This window comes from Microchirus variegatus (assembly GCF_963457635.1).
Source record: "Microchirus variegatus genome assembly, chromosome: 8".
Classification (NCBI taxonomy): Eukaryota; Metazoa; Chordata; class Actinopteri; order Pleuronectiformes; family Soleidae; genus Microchirus; species Microchirus variegatus.
This window is the reverse complement of record NC_139809.1, coordinates 19848985-19869670: the sequence shown is the minus strand read 5'-3', so window position 1 is coordinate 19869670 and position 20686 is coordinate 19848985. Positions and strand designations below refer to the sequence as shown.

At 40.9% G+C, this 20686-nt stretch overlaps 2 protein-coding genes across 2 annotated transcripts in view; one reads left to right on the top strand and one right to left on the bottom strand.

Moving 5' to 3' along the window:
• The window catches only part of frmd4a (FERM domain containing 4A), a gene marked incomplete at its 5' end in the record, with an annotated part of 89630 nt that extends 79427 nt beyond the window's left edge, over positions 1–10203 (top strand). Inside the window, 8 exons of the mRNA XM_083893475.1 lie at positions 594–825; positions 926–982; positions 1428–1668; positions 1767–1925; positions 2942–3274; positions 3386–3963; positions 6073–6175; positions 8254–10203. Of these exons, the coding sequence (XP_083749601.1) occupies positions 594–825; positions 926–982; positions 1428–1668; positions 1767–1925; positions 2942–3274; positions 3386–3963; positions 6073–6175; positions 8254–8356 (1806 nt within the window). The 3' untranslated portion in view covers positions 8357–10203. The remainder of the gene's footprint in view (positions 1–593; positions 826–925; positions 983–1427; positions 1669–1766; positions 1926–2941; positions 3275–3385; positions 3964–6072; positions 6176–8253) is intronic.
• Positions 10204–15493: 5290 nt separating this feature from the next.
• On the bottom strand, positions 15494–19381 carry tmem253 (transmembrane protein 253; the record flags this gene model as incomplete). Its single annotated transcript, XM_083894273.1, has 7 exons — positions 15494–15547; positions 16691–16837; positions 18276–18383; positions 18464–18520; positions 18598–18708; positions 18811–18972; positions 19376–19381. 7 exons carry the CDS (start codon positions 19379–19381, stop codon positions 15494–15496), a joined length of 645 nt encoding a protein of 214 aa, XP_083750399.1.
• Between the last annotated feature and the right edge of the window lie 1305 nt (positions 19382–20686).

Sequence of the window (20686 nt, the reverse complement as noted above, 5' to 3'; positions counted from 1 at the left end):
ACATGTTTGTTTGTTCCAACGGGTGAGAGCACAGACTATACACGCAGACTGTACAATGTGTACATCTTTGTCACAGGACTGCCTCCAGTCTTTTTCCTTATAATCACATTCACAAGCCTCTGCACTGTTTATTATGTTGTATACATAGACCTTATTGTTGTCAACACATTTGCCGTACGCAATACATTTGTGGAATGATGGAGTATATTTTCCCTGGTTAACTCTCTCCAGCCTCTGCTCCACAATTTCCCAGGAGAAGTGTAGAGGAGGAGAGGATGGATTGATGGAGAGGTGTTTTTATTGGGGGGGGACTGAGTGTCTCAATAGAGAACATGCAACGGTGAGAAAATGCTGGGGCTACAGCACAGATAAATGATTTCCTCAGTGTGTTTTCACTGGCAAAGTCTAGCCCAGTATATTGCATGGGAGAGTTACAGTCTGAATACGTGTCGGCAAACTAAGCTTTGTTGTTCTTGGATTCCTGTGTTGGGTTTCTGTTGCTAAATCTGTGAGCGAATCCAGTATTTTTGTGCATGTTTGTGTTACTGAGCGGGGCACTCCTGTGTGTGTGCGTGTGTCTGTGTTTATCCCAGGAAGAGGAGCTGGAGAGGTTGGAGCGGGAGTTTGCCATTCAGTCCCAGATTACAGAGGCGGCCCGACGTCTGGCCAGCGATCCTCACGTCAGCAGCAAGAAGCTGAAGAAGCAGAGGAAAACGTCTTATCTCAACGCGCTGAAGAAGCTGCAGGAAATTGAGAACTCCATCAATGAGTATCGGGTCCGCTCTGGCAAGAAGCCTACGCAGAGAGCATCGCTTATCATAGAAGGTATTAATAAACTCTTATTCAGTACATGGAAGTCACATTTTGAAAGCTCTTATTATGTATTTGTACTTGTACAATCTCTGACATCATCTTTGTTCCACAGAAGCCAATATTGGTTCTGAAGACAGCTCCCTGTCTGACGCACTGGTTTTGGATGATGGTGTGTATCGATTCATCACATTTCACTCATGATTCATTTAAATATAATCTCATATTCAGCTGGAACTTTGCCCAAAGTGGCTCATTTGCACTACTTGTTGTGTCTGTTACACTTGATTTACTATAATATAATATGTCTGTTTTCTCTAACATGTTATATTTCATGTCACTCACGTGTATAGTTTACGTTTAGCTGCTAGTGACGGAAAACACACTGCTGTAACACAAAAATGTCCCAGTTTTTGGGATCAATAAAGCACATCCATCCATACATACACACTTCCATCTATCTATCCCCAGATATTCCACCAATAACTCACTGACACTCATGCACTAGTTCAGGACAATTCAATTAAATATGATTGCATTTGCTCCATCTTATATCCTGTATAAGATGGATATCCTCATATCCAATATCTTATATCCTGGCTCTCTCTTTGTTTCAGATGACCCTCAAGTCACAGGAACCCCCACTTTCTCCCCAGTAGCATCACCTCACAAGGGCCTCCCTCCTCGGCCCCCATCTCACAGTCGGCCCCCTCCACCACAGTCCCTGGATGGCCTGCGACACCTGCACTACACACGCTCTGACTACGATAAATCGCCCATCAAACCCAAGATGTGGAGCGAGTCATCACTGGATGAGCCCTATGAAAAAGTCAAGAAACGCTCCTCTCATTCCAGGTAGTGAGGAGTTGGACGGTCTTTGTTTATGAGGCTGTGGATTGGATTGTTGTTGCTTTAATCATGAATGTTGCTCTTTTCCCCCCCTCTCCTCCCTTCAGTCACAGGCGGTTCCCAAGCTCTGGCAGTGCAGAAGCAGGAGGCAGTAACTCTCTGCAGAGCAGCCCCATCAGGAACCTCCCTCACTGGAACTCTCAGTCCAGCATGCCCTCCACCCCGGACCTCAGGTCCAGGACACCACACTATGTACATTCTACCAGGTCAGTCTATGCCTTTAATTGTTGTTATTCAAGGTTTTCTTTTGCATTTATAGGTAGTTATAACAGATTAATAACAACAAACAAGACACATAATTACTTAAATGTTATAAATATTTATTGAACAACACTTCTGATCTGTCTCTCTCATCTGCATTTTGTGTTTTAAAGGGACACTGCGTAGTATTTATGGGTTTATATGACCCAAAATCCACTTTTTTTTACATATCATGTGCTCCTGCATTGTCTAGTCGCTGTATAATAGTTTTTGTTTCCTTTTCGTAGTGTTTCAAAAAGTAATGTAAAATAACATGGTCAATTTCGCTATCTTACATGTCTAAGACCAGTGCTAATACGATATACAAAAGACTACACTTATACATCTGAATAAATACTAAAACCTCATCTGCTGACACGGTGAAAGACGACAAGGACGACATTTGACCGGCTGAGGATACCGTAGCGCTCAGGGAAGGGAGGGGGTGAGCAGAGGAGCAGTTTGTTGTTGTAAATTTCAGCCTCTCCTCTAGATGTCACTATGAACTACTTACTTCACCTTTAAATGCAGTGCACCTGTATTTTTAAATACCTATTATGTATACATTTAGTAATGCCTGAATACTATTATTTTGTGAATGATACCAATACCAATATCAACACGTATCAATCTGATACTGTTTTTTTTTTTTTTTTACATCTTTCAAAATACACTTCACCTGTGTAACAAGGATTTCGCTCCCATAAAGAAGACATAACCAGTACAAAAGATGATACAGATTTTACAGTCAATTTCACCATTATCATAGAGAAAATATGATCAGCTCATCCATGATTGTTGAATAAATGATGCACGAATGTGTCAAGTTTCTGAGAAAAAAAATCACTGGACAATGGTAAAAGTCGGGTCCTGTAGTCAACATTACTCTGGTAACTATAACAGATTAAAGAGAGAGATCAAATCTCGTACAGACTTTGATACTGCGTTGTTGAGTCATTGTTTGTAATGATTCATCTCACAGGTCAGTGGACATCAGTCCCTCACGTCTGCACAGTCTCGCTCAGCACTTTAGGAACCGCAGCTCCAGCCTTGAGTCCCAGGGGAAGCTGCTCACATCCGACCCAGAAACACACCAGCACACGCTGGGAACACTGGGGAGTCCTGACTTCTTTCTGGGACCAGGACGCAGCTCCAATGGCTCTGACCCACTGGACGACTGTTCGTCCTGCACCAGCCAAAGCAGCTCAGAGCATTACTACCCCTCCGGGGGACCTCCCGGCAACAACCCCAACTACTCTACTCTGGGAGAGGATTCACCCTCTAAAGCCAGGCAGAGGCAGAGGCAAAGACACAGGTAAGAAAGATGGTGGAGATACACAGCGAGAGGCTGTCTTTACATGATTATTTTTAAGTACGTATAAAGGAATAAAAAGATTCACAGAGTTGGTTCTTGTTCACCTTCCAGGTCTGCAGGTCACCTAGGTTCCTCTAACTCCGGCTCCATGCCAAATCTTGCAGCTAAAAACGGCTCAGGTGGAAGCACAGGTGGAGGCAGCATGGGAGGGGGACACCACGGAGTTTACCTCAGCAGCCAGAGCCAGCCTTCATCCCAGTACCGCATCAAGGAGTACCCGCTGTATGTCGAGGGCAGCCCCAACCCTGTGGTGGTACGCAGCTTGGAAAGCGACCAGGAGGGACACTACAGCGTCAAGGCTCAGTTCAAGACATCCAGCTCCTACACAGCCGGGGGACTGTACAAGGAGGCCTGGGGGGGAGAGGAAGGGGGGGAGGGCAGCGGCCGACTCACGCCATCACGCTCTCAGATTGTACGGACTCCATCACTGGGGCGAGACGGTAGTGGAGGAGGTGGGAGGGCAGCAGTGTCTGAGGAGCTGCGATGCTGGTACCAGAGGTCCTCAGGGAGCCTGAAGGAAAGGAGTCATTCACATTCGGGGTCCACCTCCTCTGAGACGGGGTCACAGCAAGGCACTCTGGGACCTGGACGAGGCATCAGAGTAGGGACACTCGCCAAAGGCTCACCAGGTAGGTTGGTCTACTTTGTTTGCATTAAACCTTCACTTATGCGTATTAAAGCGTGTGTAAAGTAGGGACGGAACAAAAAACTTTTCTGCTTTAAGCTGTGTTCCACTTGTACTCAGAACTCCGGAATTTCAGAGGTCACAGGGTATTCCTAAAGAGGCAACACCCAGACCTTGTGATGTTTTACTCAGAGCTCGGAGCAACCTTGCATACCCTGAGTTTAGGATTCCAGGATGGCTGCAGTTTGTGAGCACAGAATCTCCTGTGTAGCCTTGTTATTGACTGATATTGCTTACACACTGGCCTATCCTGTCGTGGAACACGTTATAAGGTGACGTTATTCCTATTTCCGAGTTCCGATATAAATGGAATGCAGCATTAGCTCCCAGACATTGGTCGGGGAGCATAGGGGAGGTTGTTTCTCCAGGGCCAAAAAGGAAGCTACTTTGGGCTAAAACCTTCACTTTTTACTGGCAGATGATGAACACATGACATGGACACGCACCTTGAGCTGGAGCACACTGGGCATTTATCTTTTACCACTGGCACAGAACACTACACATTAGTGCCTTACTTTGTCTCTACTAATGCTAACTGTGCCTGGTATCTGGCTTCTCATGCTTCTTTTGCTCAACCACACACCCAACATATGTACGCACACACACGCACACACACACACACACACACACACACACACACACACACACACACACACACACACACACACACACACACACACACACACAGTGTCTAGTCAACTAGAACAGAAGAAGCCTATTGGATGAGGTGCTCACTGCTAAATCTGGAAGATCACCTGGATTTGGCTAAAATTGCATGTACTGCCCATACTGCCCATGTTAGTATAGGAGTGTAATTGATTTATAATCTAACATGTTTTATTTATTTTGTTTCTCATTTCTGATTTGCTAAGTACATAGTTCCCTGACACACTTGGGTACAGATATATAGGGGATAGGAAAAGAAATTAGCCTTTTTTTAATGACTGTAATATCTAATAATCTCTTACTTGTCCCTGTTACTATAATGGCAATCAGCATTTTTGAGGATTATTTCATAAAATCAGCATGTTACTAAGTTGCATTAACAAAACAAACTGCTCCAACTAAACTTACACTGAACCAGTTTAGTATTTAAAATGATAGTGGAAGTTAAAGCTAGATCGTAGCAAGAGACTGTTTCGCACAGATAATTAGCGGCTTACAAACAAACTTGCATGAAATGTGTAAAATTATTCTATCCTAACTTTGACGGCCCTCTTAGCTGTTTTTAATATGTAACCTAAGATTAAAGCAGCAGCCTTGAACTCACAACTTTTAGACCTGGATTCATTTACCTAAAATATGTGTGTACAACCCTGAGTCATTGAAAATTATAATTAGATTACAACCTCCGTTATTCAATTTACAGTTCATTTAAGTCATTTAATTCAAGTCTAATGCACTTTTATTTTTATTTTCTTTACTGTGAGACTTAGGGAAGAGTGTTAGGGCAACAAAAACAACACAAAACAATAAACAAAGTTTAATATAACTATAAAACCAAATGGTATAACACATAAATGAAGGCATTAAAAAATTTAATTACATTGCAAACTAGGGCTGCACGATTCTGGAAAAATCATATTACTAACCGGAAATATTCAGTCTTGATTTGCTCTTGCTGCCAAGATTGACCTCGACTCACAGGAGGCAGGGAGAGTTCCACACTCTGTACTTTAAACTTTGCTCACAGCACTTTTAAAACCATCAAACTGAAGAATGAATTGTTTGTTTTCTTAAATCAAAGTTCATCTTTGTTTCTGCAACAAAGGGTTAATGCAAAGGGTTCGTACCAGGAGATACAGAACATCTTTGTGACTAAAGTTGAGTTCTCAAACTCACAACCTTCAGATTATGAGACTGACGCGCTGCCTCCTGCACGAGTCTTATGGCGCTTCTGAGAGACAAAGTTAGAATTCCACTGTTAAGCAACTATCCTCCCAACCCTCCATGGCCTTATGTCTGTCTCCTTTGTTCAGTACTACATGTGCTTTGCTTTGACTCGTTCTGTTGTTCTTTATTCATCTTGACTAACTGTCGGCTTTCCTCATAGCTGCGTCCCCTCACAGCCAGAGGAGTATGACGCCTTCCAATGAACACACAGCCACAGCCACGCCTCCCTGTAGCCCACAGCACATCCTCAACTGGCAGAGCGGGTAAGAGCTCAAAGAAAGGTTGGCTACGTGTTAAAAGATGCAAATAATTCAGGACAAAGTGGATATTATTTTCTGAGCTTCTTTGTCCAGACGTCACTGTCAGTCTGTCTGATGCTGCTTGTCACAAACATAAAACGTGTTTTCTCACTCAAATCACAACACAATCCTCTCAGCTTGTCATTCACTCCAAACTGTTTGTATTTATGTTTTACTCACGGAGTCTTTGTTCTTTGTTTCCTCACTCTTTCTACTCAGTTTCACGTACTTATTAAGCAATATTCTGTGACCTAACATAATCTTTTCTTTTGTGTGTGTGTGTCTCTCTCTGTCTGTACTAACCCGTCTTTCCTTGTGCCTGTGTGTGTGTCTGTGTATGTGTGTGTGTGTGTGTGTGTGCGTGTGTGTGTGTGTGTGTCCTCTCTCCTGGTTTAGAGGCACAGCAGACTGCTCTCCTACTGAGGACGTCTGTCAGTCTCCCCCTCAGCCCAGCTCTGATGCGTAGAGGTACTGTCTGTGGTCTCGGCCTCACTGTGGTCTAAACCTAGATTGTACTGTTGGGGAAAACACAGTGGATCATTAAATCATGCAGCAGGTTTACTAGTCACACGTGCAAAAAACATCTGCTCAAAAAACATCACCACCTTAAATTTAACTAAGCAAATCTTTCAGCTAGCACCAAGTTATTGCACCCAATCTGATGCAGTGAGTGGAAGAACCATGTTCATGATAATGAGACAAGATGGTAATGTAATGTAATGCCAGTGACACAGTTTGAATGCAGTAGCTGGTGTTTGACCACAGAGAAGCAACAGATGAGTCAGTTTGTACCATTTCAATATTTTACACTAAACTGTAAAGATTTGCTCCTGAATCAACAAATAACATGACTAGATACCCATATACACTGGTTTACACCTAAAGAAAGGGGTTCAGAATTTTATTTTAGTTTGCACTCAAATAACTTTGCATGGAAGGATCTTGGTGAACATCAACACACATTTGGAGTTGTGACAGTAGCTGACATAGGGTGAAATGTGGGGTCAACCCTGGATACGTCACCTGTCCATCACAGGGCCCAGAATAACTCATGGGGTTATACGATTTGAAGACAGCTCCAGGGATTGAGGCTTAACAGCTGTGTAGCCGTGTAGCTGCATTTAAATAGGGAGCATAATAATTGAACTCTGAAGCAATGGGGAAAAGTCAGGAGTCCATAGTGATGGCAGCATCAGGGTAAGAAGAGAGGAGCATGTACAAGTCTGTGGGGGCAGTGTTATGATCTTGAGTTGCTTCAGTTGGACAGATCCAGGTTCAGTGACATAATGTGTCCAAACCAATGTAGGTCAGCTGATCTGAATCCCACTGAGAATCTTTGAAGAAGACTAAACGCACACTCCCATCATAAATAACACGATATTGGCAAAACAAATGAAAGCAGCTCTGGATGTGGGGGCTGACAGTGATGAGGCTTCATGGTTTCCTGCTCTCTGGTGGTGAAGGTTTTGTGTGTCAGGTGCTTCTTCTGGCTGTATCTGTATCTGATCTCTGCATGTGCTCTGCTAAATGTGGCTCATTCCCGACAGGACTGACTAATAGAAACATTTTTACCCACGTCCAGCATGTGTCCTAACACAGATAATACACCAGAATCAGACTGTGTAGGAAACCTGCAACATTATTTTCACCGAAAACATGAGCAGAATTACGAGCTATGTCTGTTTAACAAACATAATATGTTGTAAATAATAGTAGATGTTACAGAAATATTTGTATAAATAGTGAGAAAAAAAAATTGGCTGTATTTTATCAGTGTTTCCTGACCGTTCTATACAGGGACCCACTTTTTAAAAAACATCTTTTTTTTTCTTTTTTTTTTAGTTTGCATATTATTTTAAATATATACAGAAAAAGGGTTGTGGATATTCTGAAAATGAAAATGTTAAAAATATCCCCAGCTGTGGGTCCCGACCCAGCCGGGAGCTCGAGTGTAGATGATTGATTTCAAATGATTTCGAATGATTTCGAAAGTGTTTTGTAGAGTAAAGTCAGTGTGACGGTGGTTTCTCTTTGCTCTGCAGGTCTTTCAGTGACAGCTGTTTTCTCAGCAGCCCTCTGTGTTCAGAGCTGGCAGACGTGCAGTGGTACGGACACGACAAGGCCAAACCTGGAACCCTGGTCTGAGACCTTCCTTCCAGAAAAGTCCCATTGCCCTCTCCACTGTCCCTCACTACTACCCACCGACAACCAACAACCTCATCCTTAAAACCCTACGAAAATCCTGCTCCGACCGACCGAGTGGACCGGTGGACCGGACATGAGCCTTCCTCCTCCTCCTCTTCCCTTCATCCTGTCTTTCATCCATTTCACAGGGACTTGGTCACCACTGAGAAGGGACAGTTTTTACACGACAGACCGGACCGACGTCAGCGTTTTGAACAGTCGCCCCCTGCAGCGACAGAAAGAGAGAGTGAGAGAGCACAGAACGCGTCACTGAAACTCGACAAACCCAGGATTTCCTATCATATCTCCTCTTTTTGCTCCTGCAACTTTACCAACTGTAACGCACTGCCACCACATCAGGACGTGATTTGAGCCACCACTTTATTTACAGGCCCCTAAGAAAACAACATGTTGTTTTGTTATTCGTTAGGACACAAACTTTTCCAAGAGAAATATAATCTGGATTAACGAACATTATATTCCTTTCAACCCCTTTTCAGTTTTAATCCCACAACCAAAGACTGACACCAGGGTCCCGCGTGTGTGAGGTGGTGGTGGGCAGGGCCAGACTGTATGACGGTGAATTGAAATGACAACATCGGGACGGTTTCCGTGACTCTGTCTAGACTATCGATGAGGACTAAAGCAATAACAAACTTATTATACAAGTCCACGAACACGTTTGGAAGATTCCGATCGGACCGAAGCTGGCGTTTATACCACGTTCTCTGCCTCGTGATGCTCGGAGTGAAAAAACAACAACAAAGAAAAGGCTCATCAGTGCATCTCAGGGTGAATGTGGATGTTTTTGGTTTTACTCTGTTGCTCGTTTGTATTTCCTGTCATTGGTCTTTCAAGATTCCTGTCATCGGTAACGGTTTGTTTGAACATGGAGGATCATGGCGAAGGTTCACACACACACACACACACACACTCTCTATATAACTGCTTCATTTCCTTTCCAGATTGATTCTTTTTTGCATTTTCTGCACTGAAGGTAAACGATGATTGGCTGTTAACACTTGACATTGAGCCTGTTAAGTGATAAATCTCTACAGTTACTGTCTCTTGGCCTTTGGCCTCGGTTTTATGTGGTTGTTCACACCATGCTGCGTTTATCTGTGAGTCGCCGTGTTTCCCTCGTCTCTCTGTCCATCTCTTCAGCGTGACAGAAGCCTCCTGACTCCAAACTCAACAGAACACACTCACTACTAACATACTGTCTGTAACAAATGTGTACTGTATTTTGTGCTCTTCAAATCCCCACAGACTATGTGACACTTTTACATTTTATCTGCAATTTGGCATCAGGTGCGATCTCACTTTGGTCTTAAAGCACAACAGAAATCATGTGTACGAGGGCTAGAGCTACTTTTCCCCCTTAATATTTCATTCAAGGGTTGTATCAAAGTACATCAGAGGCAACTAGAACGACAGATTCTTTCTTTTTTTAACAGAATATAGATTCATTCATAATTAAAAACCCTCGTATTGGGGCAGAGGAGAAGCCATAATTAGACGTTTGGAGAATATTTTGCCACAGAAATCCCAAACAACAATCAGATTTCCAAAAACAGGGTTGGAAAAGCACAGCAGGTTTTTTTACAGAGGAGGCAGACCTCTGCATGTCTCAGCTGTCTCTGAATCCCGTACTCTCCCCCCTATTGTCATGTGATGATGTTGCAGTGAAAAGAAGAAAAAAAAAGATCACCAATGTTTCCTTGTTGCACAAAAATCTGAGTCGGTTTTAATTCAGATTACAACTGATTTGGTCATCTCATGATGGAGAGCAGAGCCGGCCCAAGGCAGGAGCAAACTAAGTGGCTGCTGATCATCGGGGGGGGGGGGGGGGGGGGCAGTAGGGTATGGAGAAAAAATTAAACTCCATCCCTTTAGTTGGGCTTAAGTTAAGTTAAGTTAAGTTTAGTGCACATCTGTTCTGTTCTGTTATTAAAATGGTTAAAACTTGTTTAATTCAAGTTCAGTATCACCACACTGTGGTGATTTGACTTTCTATGACTAGAAAACAAGAGACGCTGTAAATAACTATAACATAACTACAATTAATGCAATTCATAGTCTGACATCTGTATTGGTAATAGTGAAGCAGTGGCTGCTCTGAGGTGGTGGGAGGAGGAGGAGGAGGAGGAGGAGGCCCCCAAATCCAATGCAGCTTAGGGCCCCATAAAAGCTTGGGCTGGCCCTGCCAGAGAGAAGAGGGCATGTTTGTTTCACCACTACTGTAGGTCTGGATAAATCCTTTATTGTGCTGTGATGCATGGGAGCAGTGGTACTTGTCTGATCCACTGTGGTGTTTCCTTTACTACGAGACGTATGTTCATAGGAGTTTCACCATGTCTCAACACGTGCTCAAAACTGATTATTGAGACTTTATTTTCCGACCTGTGGTCCCAGCATCTATCGCTGAACTGAAGACACAATCCTGTGCATGCCGTGATGCAGATCCAGCAACAAAGACCCCAAAGACGCCCAGCATCTTAACACGTCACACCCTGCTTCCCTATTCTGACCCTGTGCTAATCTGTGACCTCTGACCCCCCCGACTCCATTGAGATGTTTCATCATCGTTTTTGAACTACTCCACAAGAAATGAGCTGTTATATCAATCATTTCATTTCCTGTATGTAACCAGGGGCGCTGTAAGGTTGTGTGGGGGGTTTTAACAATGTTCCATTTTATATGAATCAGTATTGTTATTTTGGTTTCATTTGGATTTAGTTCTGACATCGTAACGACCCATTCAGGTGCTACAAATATGACCAGTTACTGCTTTGTCTCACAGCATCCAGACATTTTCTTCACTGTAATCGACACAAGACGTGCAAAACCCAGCTTATTTTAACAAACCGTTTTAACAGTACAGTAGAACACTTCCCTAACTCAGACAGTAGAGCATGTAACTCCATTTTATCACCTCTGTTCAGCTGTAACAATACATTAAAAAGGTGTTGTAGAAAAAAACAAATGTGGGATTATTAAGGAAAAAAAAAGAAGAAAAAAAAAGAATTCCACAGTTAATTTATTCTTTTTTCTATTAAAAATTTGTATAGTAACTTTACATTTTTCAAAACTGTGTTGTTGGAAATTGATGATAACATTTTCAAGAGGAGAAGCCGCGGTGGTTCTTGAGAGTAAGAAAAATAAATTATTGATGAATGTTCTCAAGATTGTGCCTCTGCCTATTCTTTATTTTTGTCTTAATGTTTTTTATCTTCTAGTAAACTGCAACCTCACAAATGTTCATCCTAATTTGTCTTTTTTATTTACTTTCCCTCTTTTTATTAATGTAGACCAATAATACATCATTTGAGCACATGGTGTATAAACAGAAGCAGACATGGAAACATACAACAGATGATATACATACATTATACATATACAGTGGAGGAAATAAGTATTTGATCCCTCACTGATTTTCTAAGATCATCCACTAACAAAGAAATCAACGGTCTATACTTTTAATGGTAGGTTTATTTTAACAGGGAGAGACAGAATATCAAAAAGAAAATCACATAAAACCAAAGATGTAAATTATCTTGCAATTCATTTAGTGAAATAAGTATTTGACCCCCTATCAAAACATGATGTTTCTTGTAGTTCATCATCAGGTGAACAGGTGACAAGATTTTAGACCTGCACAAGGCTGGAATAAACTACAAGACCATTGGCAAGAAGCTGGGTGAGAAGGAGACAACTGTTTGGAAGGGCTCCAAGCAATATTTCACCTTGTGGGGTATCAATGATCATGAGAAAGGTGAGGGATCAGCCCAGAACTACACAGGAGGAGCTTCTTGATGATCTCAAGGCAGCTGGGACCACAGTCACAAAGAAAACGTAATGGATTATAATCCAGCAGCGCCTGTAAGGTCCCCCCTGCTCAAGAAGGCACATGTACAGGCCCCGTTTGAAGTTTGCCATTGAACGCCTGAATGATTGGGAGAAGGTGATGTGGTCAGATGAGTCCAACATCAAACTCTTTGGAATCAATTCAACTCGCCGTGTTTGGAGGAAGAGGAATTCAGACTATGATCCCAGGAACACCACTGTCAAGCATGGAGGTGGAAGCATTGTGTTTTGGGGGTGTCTCTCTGCTAAGGGGACAGATCAACTTCACCACATCGAGGGAAAGATGGATGGGGCCTTGTATCATGAAATCCTTAGCCAGGAAACTTAAAATGGAAGGGTCTTCCAGCACAACAATGACCCAAAACATACAGCCAAGGCAACAAAGGAGTGGCTCAAGATCATGGAGCGGCCGAGCCAGTCTCAAGGCCTAAATCCTAAGTACTAAGTCATGTTTTGATAGGGGGTCAAATACTTATTTCACTCAATGAATTGCAAAATAATTTAAATCTTTGGTCTTATGTGATTTTCTGGATTTTCTTTTTGATATTCTGTCTCTCCCTGTTAAAATAATTAATAATTAATACCATTAAAAGTATAGACTGTCATTTCTTTGTTAGTGGATGATCTTACAAAATCAGTGAGGGATCAAATACTTATTTTCTCCACTGTATATATATACATATATATATATATGTATATATATATATTACGGAGCCCCCGAAGTGACATGAGATTCCCAAAAAAATTGGAAAACAAAAAATAAAAAATTGGAAAAAAATTAAAAAAAAAAAAAAAAAATTTTTAGACATAAATCTCCAGCTCAACATCTTCTAACAATCCATAAATTTAGGAGAATAATGGCTGCAATAACTCCATATTTCTCCTGAGTCCATCATTCTAATGTCAAATCCACTGAATCCTCTTTCTAAAGGAGAAACTAAAACATTTATTCTCAAAATTAGACAATTATACTGTAAATCTGCACTTTTTTAAACCTCTGAAAGACAAGGGTTTAAATCAATATCTATCTGCAAGGCTGTATTTTTGAACAGCCCATTGCCAATAAAGGAAAGGAAATGAGTTTGTAAATGGAGGGTCACTGGTTCAAATGCTGGGGCAGGTGCCCCTGAGCAAGGATGGGTTAAATACAGAGGGGAAATTCACTTTTGCAACTGATGTGAGAGCAAATAAAACACATTCTAACACTGATTTATTAAAGGAATGGACTTCAATCCAAAAGTTGAGTCATTGGTCACAAAACCTTTTTCTTCTTTAACGTCTGGGACAATATGATGAATGGTCTTTACTGGAGTGACACAGAATTTGTGTCAGAATATGGAATTTGCTTCTTTAATTGTGTTACTTGTAAACTAATAGTTATCTGAATATTTTCATCCAACTTCAATTATAGATCATTCTCTCAGATCTTAAGATGAATGACCTCCTTTAGATAAACTGTTAGAATAAAACTGAGACAGAGAGTCAGAGTCATGTGACCTAAACCCTATGAGTCAGAGGTTATGTCATGTTATTATATTATTCAAATCAAAGACATTTTGTAATCCTTGTTGGTCAGATCGGTTCTTAGGGGCAATCACAGTGAGACTTATCAAACAGGAATCACTTCAGGCTGACTCACTCACTCACTCACTCACTCACTCACTCATTCATCATCACATCCAAGCCGCCAAGAGATGGAGGAAATCCTGTTGAGTCAAAGGGAAGAAACACACTCCACAAACAGTGATTACTCAGAGGAAACATGAGTCAACATGAGACCAAACACCTGCACAATGAGACACTTTCCCCCAAATATTCATTCATTCGTTCATTCATTCATTCATTCATGTTTGATTTCCAAATGACTGGATCACAATGTGTGATCTGTTCACTCTGGTCCAGAGATGACTCCATCCCACACTTTCATGTCAACACTTATAACAGTCTGAGAGACGGCAAAAACAGAGTGACTCAAATCACAGTATAAATCTTTGAAAAAAAAAAGAAAAAATGTTTCTGAAACTCGAGATCTCGACTTTGAAAATCGAGACTTCAATAATTTTTTTTTTACTCATGTCACTTCGGGGGCTCCGTCATTTTATTCACATTTTACAGGAAATATTTTTCCAATATTCAATCCAGTTATTTTGACTCTCACACTGACTCAAACTGCACATTTCACCCAAAACAGAAACATTTGAGTTGAGTTGATAGCAGAAGAATCACTGGTCGTTTGTTTGAGGACGCTGAACCTTGACAATCCTGCTCTCCTTTAATTCCTTTAAGTCTGTGTCCATGCACTGATGAATGTCACGTTGCTCTTTGTGCTCGGCGTGTTCCCATAGCAGCTCCACTAACCAGGCAACAGCTGGAAGCTGTTAGGCCCACATGCCGTGAGAAACTACACCAGTCTGTTAGCCTGTGTGTGTGTGTGTGTGTGTGTGTGTGTGTGTGTGTGTGTGTGTGTGTGTGTGTGTGTGTGTGTGTGTGTGTGTGTGTGTGTGTGTGTGTGTGTGTGCTGTTATTAGGTTTTTGGTGCAGGTTAATCTAAGTCTTACACTCAGGTGAAATAATAACAGGACATAAGGATCAGTGTAATAAAGAAAACACATGACGGACTGTACCAACTCTTTTTACATGTATTTACGCTCATATTATAAGCGATGAATATGACATGTTTCATATTCAAACATCACGCCTTCCTTTCATGCTCTCATCATCTTTTCTTACATAAAGCAGAGGCAGCTGATCTTAACGTGGGAATCACATTGCGATGTTGCCCTCTAGTGTTCAAAGTGGGAAAAACTGGCACCTCCTTAATGTCACATCATTTTTGTTATATTATATTATAATATCATAGCTATTGCATTATTATTGCACTCACTTTAATAGCATTAATCTGGGTTTTGCCAATACTTTTATTGAAATTATTGTATTCTGTGTTAACAGGAAAGCAAAAAAAATATTAATATAGTTTTACTTTACTGGCAAATCAGCATGGACATATTTAGTCATGAATGTGGTTTAGATGCAGACATTTAATTTAACATTACATAAAACAACTTTGAAGAGAAGTTTAGCATGTGAACTTTATTCCACTAAAATAATAATAATAAATCAGGAGTGTACAAACTGTTCATATCAACAACAGTGGCTAAGTTTACAAAAGGGCGTTTGTGAATTATTGACACACACATTAACAAATATACAGTATTTAAGAGCGAGTGAGATTCACAGATTATACTCCACTTGTTCCACTAAAGGTCCAGTGGTTTCATCTTGATCCTGAACAAGAGAGAGAGAGAGAATAAATCAAACATGTGATAATCCTGTGTGTGTGTGTGTGTGTGTGTGTGTGTGTGTTCTTGTGCTTGTGGCATAATGAGGACCAGTGAGGGTTTTTAACCAACAAAGTGAGGTCATTTTTACGGAGTGAGGACATTTTGGCTGGTCCTCACTTTGTTTTCATTGAAATCACTTCCTTAGGTTGCTATAACATGCTATACTCAATTTGTCAAAAAAAAAAAAAACAAATTTTGGACGACATAGTATAGTATGACGTTTTTGTCAAAGTTGGGACCAAAACATTTTTGCCAAAGATTTTTTCCAAATTTTGGACGACATAGTATAGTATGACTTTTTTGTCAAATTTTGGACCAAACATTTTTGGTCAAAGATTTTTTCAAATTTTGGAAGAAGGACCACAAATTTTTGGTCAAATTTTTTTTTCAAATTTTGGTCGACATAGTATAGTGTGACATTTCTGTCAAATGTTGGACCAAAAAGAAAAAAAAATCAAAAAGTTTTCCAGCCCTTTTTGCGCTGGAGCTCCACCTAATACACAGCAGCCTAACAGTACTAAAGTAACACCAAATGAGTCAATGTAAATCTTTATATTTTCATTTTAGTGTTATATTGACACTAAACTACTTTAAATGTAATACAAATCAAAATGATATCTTGTCCTAATTAGAATTTATGTTGACTGTAACCCTGGAAAAAATCCCATATGATCACAATATCTCGTCTAAGGTGTGACCTGTGATCTTCCCACATGTTATGGTGCTTTTTCATTATACAGTTTGGTATCAGGCATTTTCCATGACAGGGTCGTCATACATTGGCTGGTTTTCACACAATTTAGTGACGGAAAAAGCAGCTGTTTTGGGTGTAACTGAATGATGAGAATCAGTTGACAGAATCGTTCAGTACTTCCTGAATGACCTGTGGTTTAAGAAATGCAGCTACAGGCGGTCTGTTGACGTCAAGGTGTCATTGTGGGGTAGAAATACTGTGGATAAGAAGCCGGATTCTTGCAACTATGACGGATTTGCCTTAAACCACTGACAACAGATTTGTTTTATATAAACCTGTATTTTCTTCTGCTTAACAGCGGTTTCTTGGAAGTTTAAGTTAATTTAGTTTTACCTGTGCGAGGCGGCTGTAGGACTGAGTGTGAGCGTTGCTATAGCGACGCAGGCCGCTCCAGGACAGGAAGAGAATGTACAGCGATGACAGGAAACACTGCACACTAAACGCTATAGAGCTGCCTTTTGCCACGTATGAGCCGACACGCTGGTGAAGGAAAGAGGAGAAACAATAACAACAAAGGGTTTGACGCTGAAACAGGCTTTTCATTAAAAGATGAACATGCACTGTTCACCTAAAACAGCATGGTTTTAAAGGTCCAGTGTGTAAGAATGAGTGCCATCTATTTCTTTGGATATTTCTCCTTTCATTTCCTGTTTTATATTGACACTTCCTGATTTTTTTAATACTCACCTCTCTTAACTCTGTGCATGTTTCACCTGTGTCTCGTTGCCTTTCCTCCCTGGTGTGTATATAAACTCAGCCTTTTCTCTTGAGTGTTATTTATTTTTATGTTGTGCTTTTCTGCTCAATTCTAATCTCTGTGACCTGGACATTTGCATGGTGTTAAGAACTCACTGCCGGCTTTTAAGTGTGATAAATGTTTTGTAGTATTTTGAAAATTCTGCATGTGATTCTTCTTACACAAGGCTTTGCAGTCCTCTATCAGCACACTTCATACCTTGGATGTTGTGATGAGTGAGGGAGAAATGTGCTCTGGGTCTCTTTACACGAGGGGTGTCAAACTCAAGAAAAAAATAGTCAACTAGTTTAGCTAAAAATAACAGCTTTTAAAGGTGCCATATGTAAGAATGTGGCCAAAAACGGTTACTACATTCAAATTCAAAATACCGAGGTCTTTTAGGTTTCATTTTCTGACGTAACTGGCAACCCGTGGTTGCCCGGCAGCTGAGACTCTACTGACTGCAATGATTGGTAGACGGCGGTAGGTGGCGCCACATGCCAAAACATGATTTCAAAACATAAACATGATTTGCAGTCTGCAAAATAGTTATTTTAATGCAAATATTTTGTCTGTACTGTTGTTGTTGGTGAGTTCAGTTTGTTATATGAACATTATTCTTGAGTCTCTGTGACATATAAGGAGGATTTTATGGCCAGTTGCTTTAGATTTATTACATAATGCACCTTTAAATAGTGGTGGGTGATATGAGCTTAAAATGATATCACAATATTCCATCACAATATTGAATGAATGATAATTGTGGCGATAATTGACTGAAAGCGCTTTGTTTTTTTTAAAAATGTGAAAATCCTGTGCAACAGCTTTTATACCAAGCATCACCTGAGCAAAACATTGAGCTCTCTAAGTAACATCAATGTTAAAATACACTGAGGTAAATAGGCCGAGCAAAGTCAGCTATAGACTTTTAGTATCTGCACTGATGAGGCTGTGAGCGAGCCGAGCCGATACTAAAATGTGACGTCGTGAGACTGCATAAGAACTGTATAATTGAAAAGTGGAGCAAATTGTCAGCCTCTGTAAACAAGACCCTTGCCTAAAGTACATAAAAGGCTTATTCTACAGCTACATTCATACAAACATACTTGTGAGTAGTCTGTTGAATTTTGCCAATAAACCTTCCTAAGTGTTACACGCTGGACCTTTTAAAAGCAAAGTTACCTGTTGGTTGGTGAGTGCGACAGGTTGTTTGGACGTGAGACTGTTGGCCAGAAGAGCAGAGAATCCAAACAGCAGAGTAAAGACGTTCAGAACCATCAGGACGACGATCTGATTTTCACAGATACAAAATGAAGTGAGGCGGTTGATACCATCATGACGTAAGGTTGTTAAATGATGAGATCAGTTACCTTTAATTTGTTCGGTTTTCTTTGCACCTCCATTGCCAGACAGCCAGCGACCACATACTGCAACACAAACACAATTATCATGTCATTCTCCTTCAGATCTTCACTACAAAACATCTGCATTTGACTGGACTCACAAACAGGCTTGACCACACTGGTGTTGTCATGGCGACAGAGCAGCTGTAGCTAACACAGGCATGGGTGACAGTGGTCAGTATGCAGGCGACAGCGGCGAGAAGTTGAACCACCTGAGGAAGAAGAAGAAGAATAAGAGGAGACAGAGAGTGAAGGGGACAGACTGGATATACAAAGCTGATGAATATGGAAACCAGTGCGTGTGGACGTCTCACCCCAGTGATTAACAGTCTGGTGTTCACCACAGTCGAGAACCAGCGATGAATCCTCACACTGTGCAAATCCTGGTGACTGGTGATCTGAGTCTGTGGGCGGGTGGAAGGTAAATCCTTAAAAAACACATGGTACAGTCCTTCCTGAAACATGTTCTGCCTCATCTGTTGTGGAAGAAAAAAACAAAAACAAAAATTCAGCAAATGAACCCAATGTTGACAAAAAAGTAAATAATTCATCTTCCACACTCACCTTTCCCGAACGTCACCAAGCCTTCACTCATAACAACAGAGAGTGGACTGTCATGTCAGAGGAATGAGAAAACATTTCAAGTGAAACAGAGTATTTCTCAGTGCCGCTGTCACTCTTCTGTGTGACACAGAGAGTGCAAAGTTCACTTGACTTCCCTGATAGCGACTGCTTAAAGTTCACTCTTGAGGAAATGTAAGGAGAAGGGTGTGAGTGCTTTGTCGCTCCCTGTCCAGGGGCTGGGAAACAAAGCGGTGAATCACAGCAGATTGTGGTGGTCTGCTCTGCTCATGGCTCAGTTGTTGTTGTTTTTCACACCACCATGTTGGCAGAAATGAACAGCACCAGTGTCAGAGTTCACTGTGCACTTTAAATCCACAGAGATTGAGCGATATATCGCTGAACCTGACAGATCTGTCGAATAAACGTACATATCACAATAAAAGCATGTAAAATAAGCACCATATTAAAGCTAGCAAAGCTATAGTTGAATGGATATGTTATTTTGCTCATGCTCCACACAAATTCTCAAAGATTCTTTTGGTTCTGAGTTGTGTATCCGGGTCCTCACTTTTCTGCACTGAGACACAGATTATTTAGAAGCAGTAAGAAATAACTTGGATTATCGAAAACAGATTATCCTCAGACGCAGTGATGGATGGGGTTGGCATTTCCATCTCCACACAATTTTACCTCTCACATACACTCTTTCACTTTGCACATACACAAAATAGACCAGAGAAAGCAGACTGTTGAATAAAGCGGTAGCTTGGCCGAGGTGCTCTCGTTCTCTTCCAGGCGCCATGATGCGCTACCTTTTCACAGTTCCTGCTTTTCGTCACATGACCAGAAGGCCTTCCGCTCGCACATTCACTTTTTTTGGACCTCGCACATTCACATAAAAATACTTCACACACACACAAAAACATTTATGCAAGTGGTGTGTTTTATGTATGTGCAAAGTAAAAAAATGTATGTGAGAGGTAAAATTGTGTATGTGAGAGGTAAAATTGTGTATGTGCAAAGTAAAAGAGTGTATGAGAGGTAGAATTGTGTATGTGAGAGGTAAAAATAGTGAATGTGAGAGGTAAAACTGTGTTTGTGCAAAGTAAAAGAGTATATGAGAGGTAAAAATGTGTATGTGAGAGGTAAAAATGTGTATATGAGAGGTAAAAATGTGTATGTGAATGGTAAAAATATTGAATGTGAGGCAAAAATGTGTATGTGAATGGTAAAAATAGTGAATGTGAGAGGCAAAATTGTGTATGTGAGAGGTAAAAAAGGAATTATGGCCTACACGGCCCCCCATAATCCTTTGTGACAGTACTGAAAAGCTAACATGCTGCACCACCATAGAAACATCACATATTATACAAATAAAAGAGATTTTATTTAAAAACATGTCATATGGAATAAAAGGCAAAACACATTCAAATGATATAGTTAAAGGTCCAGTGTGTAAAACTTAGATGCAGTTATTTTCAATTGGCAGAAATTGAAAACAAAACACACATTGTATGAATTATTGTTTTTCATTACCCCAGAATGAGCCTTTATTATTGATGTCAGGAGACAGGTCAGCCATTTTGGACCACATTAAACAGTGGGATGGACAAACTAAACATATTT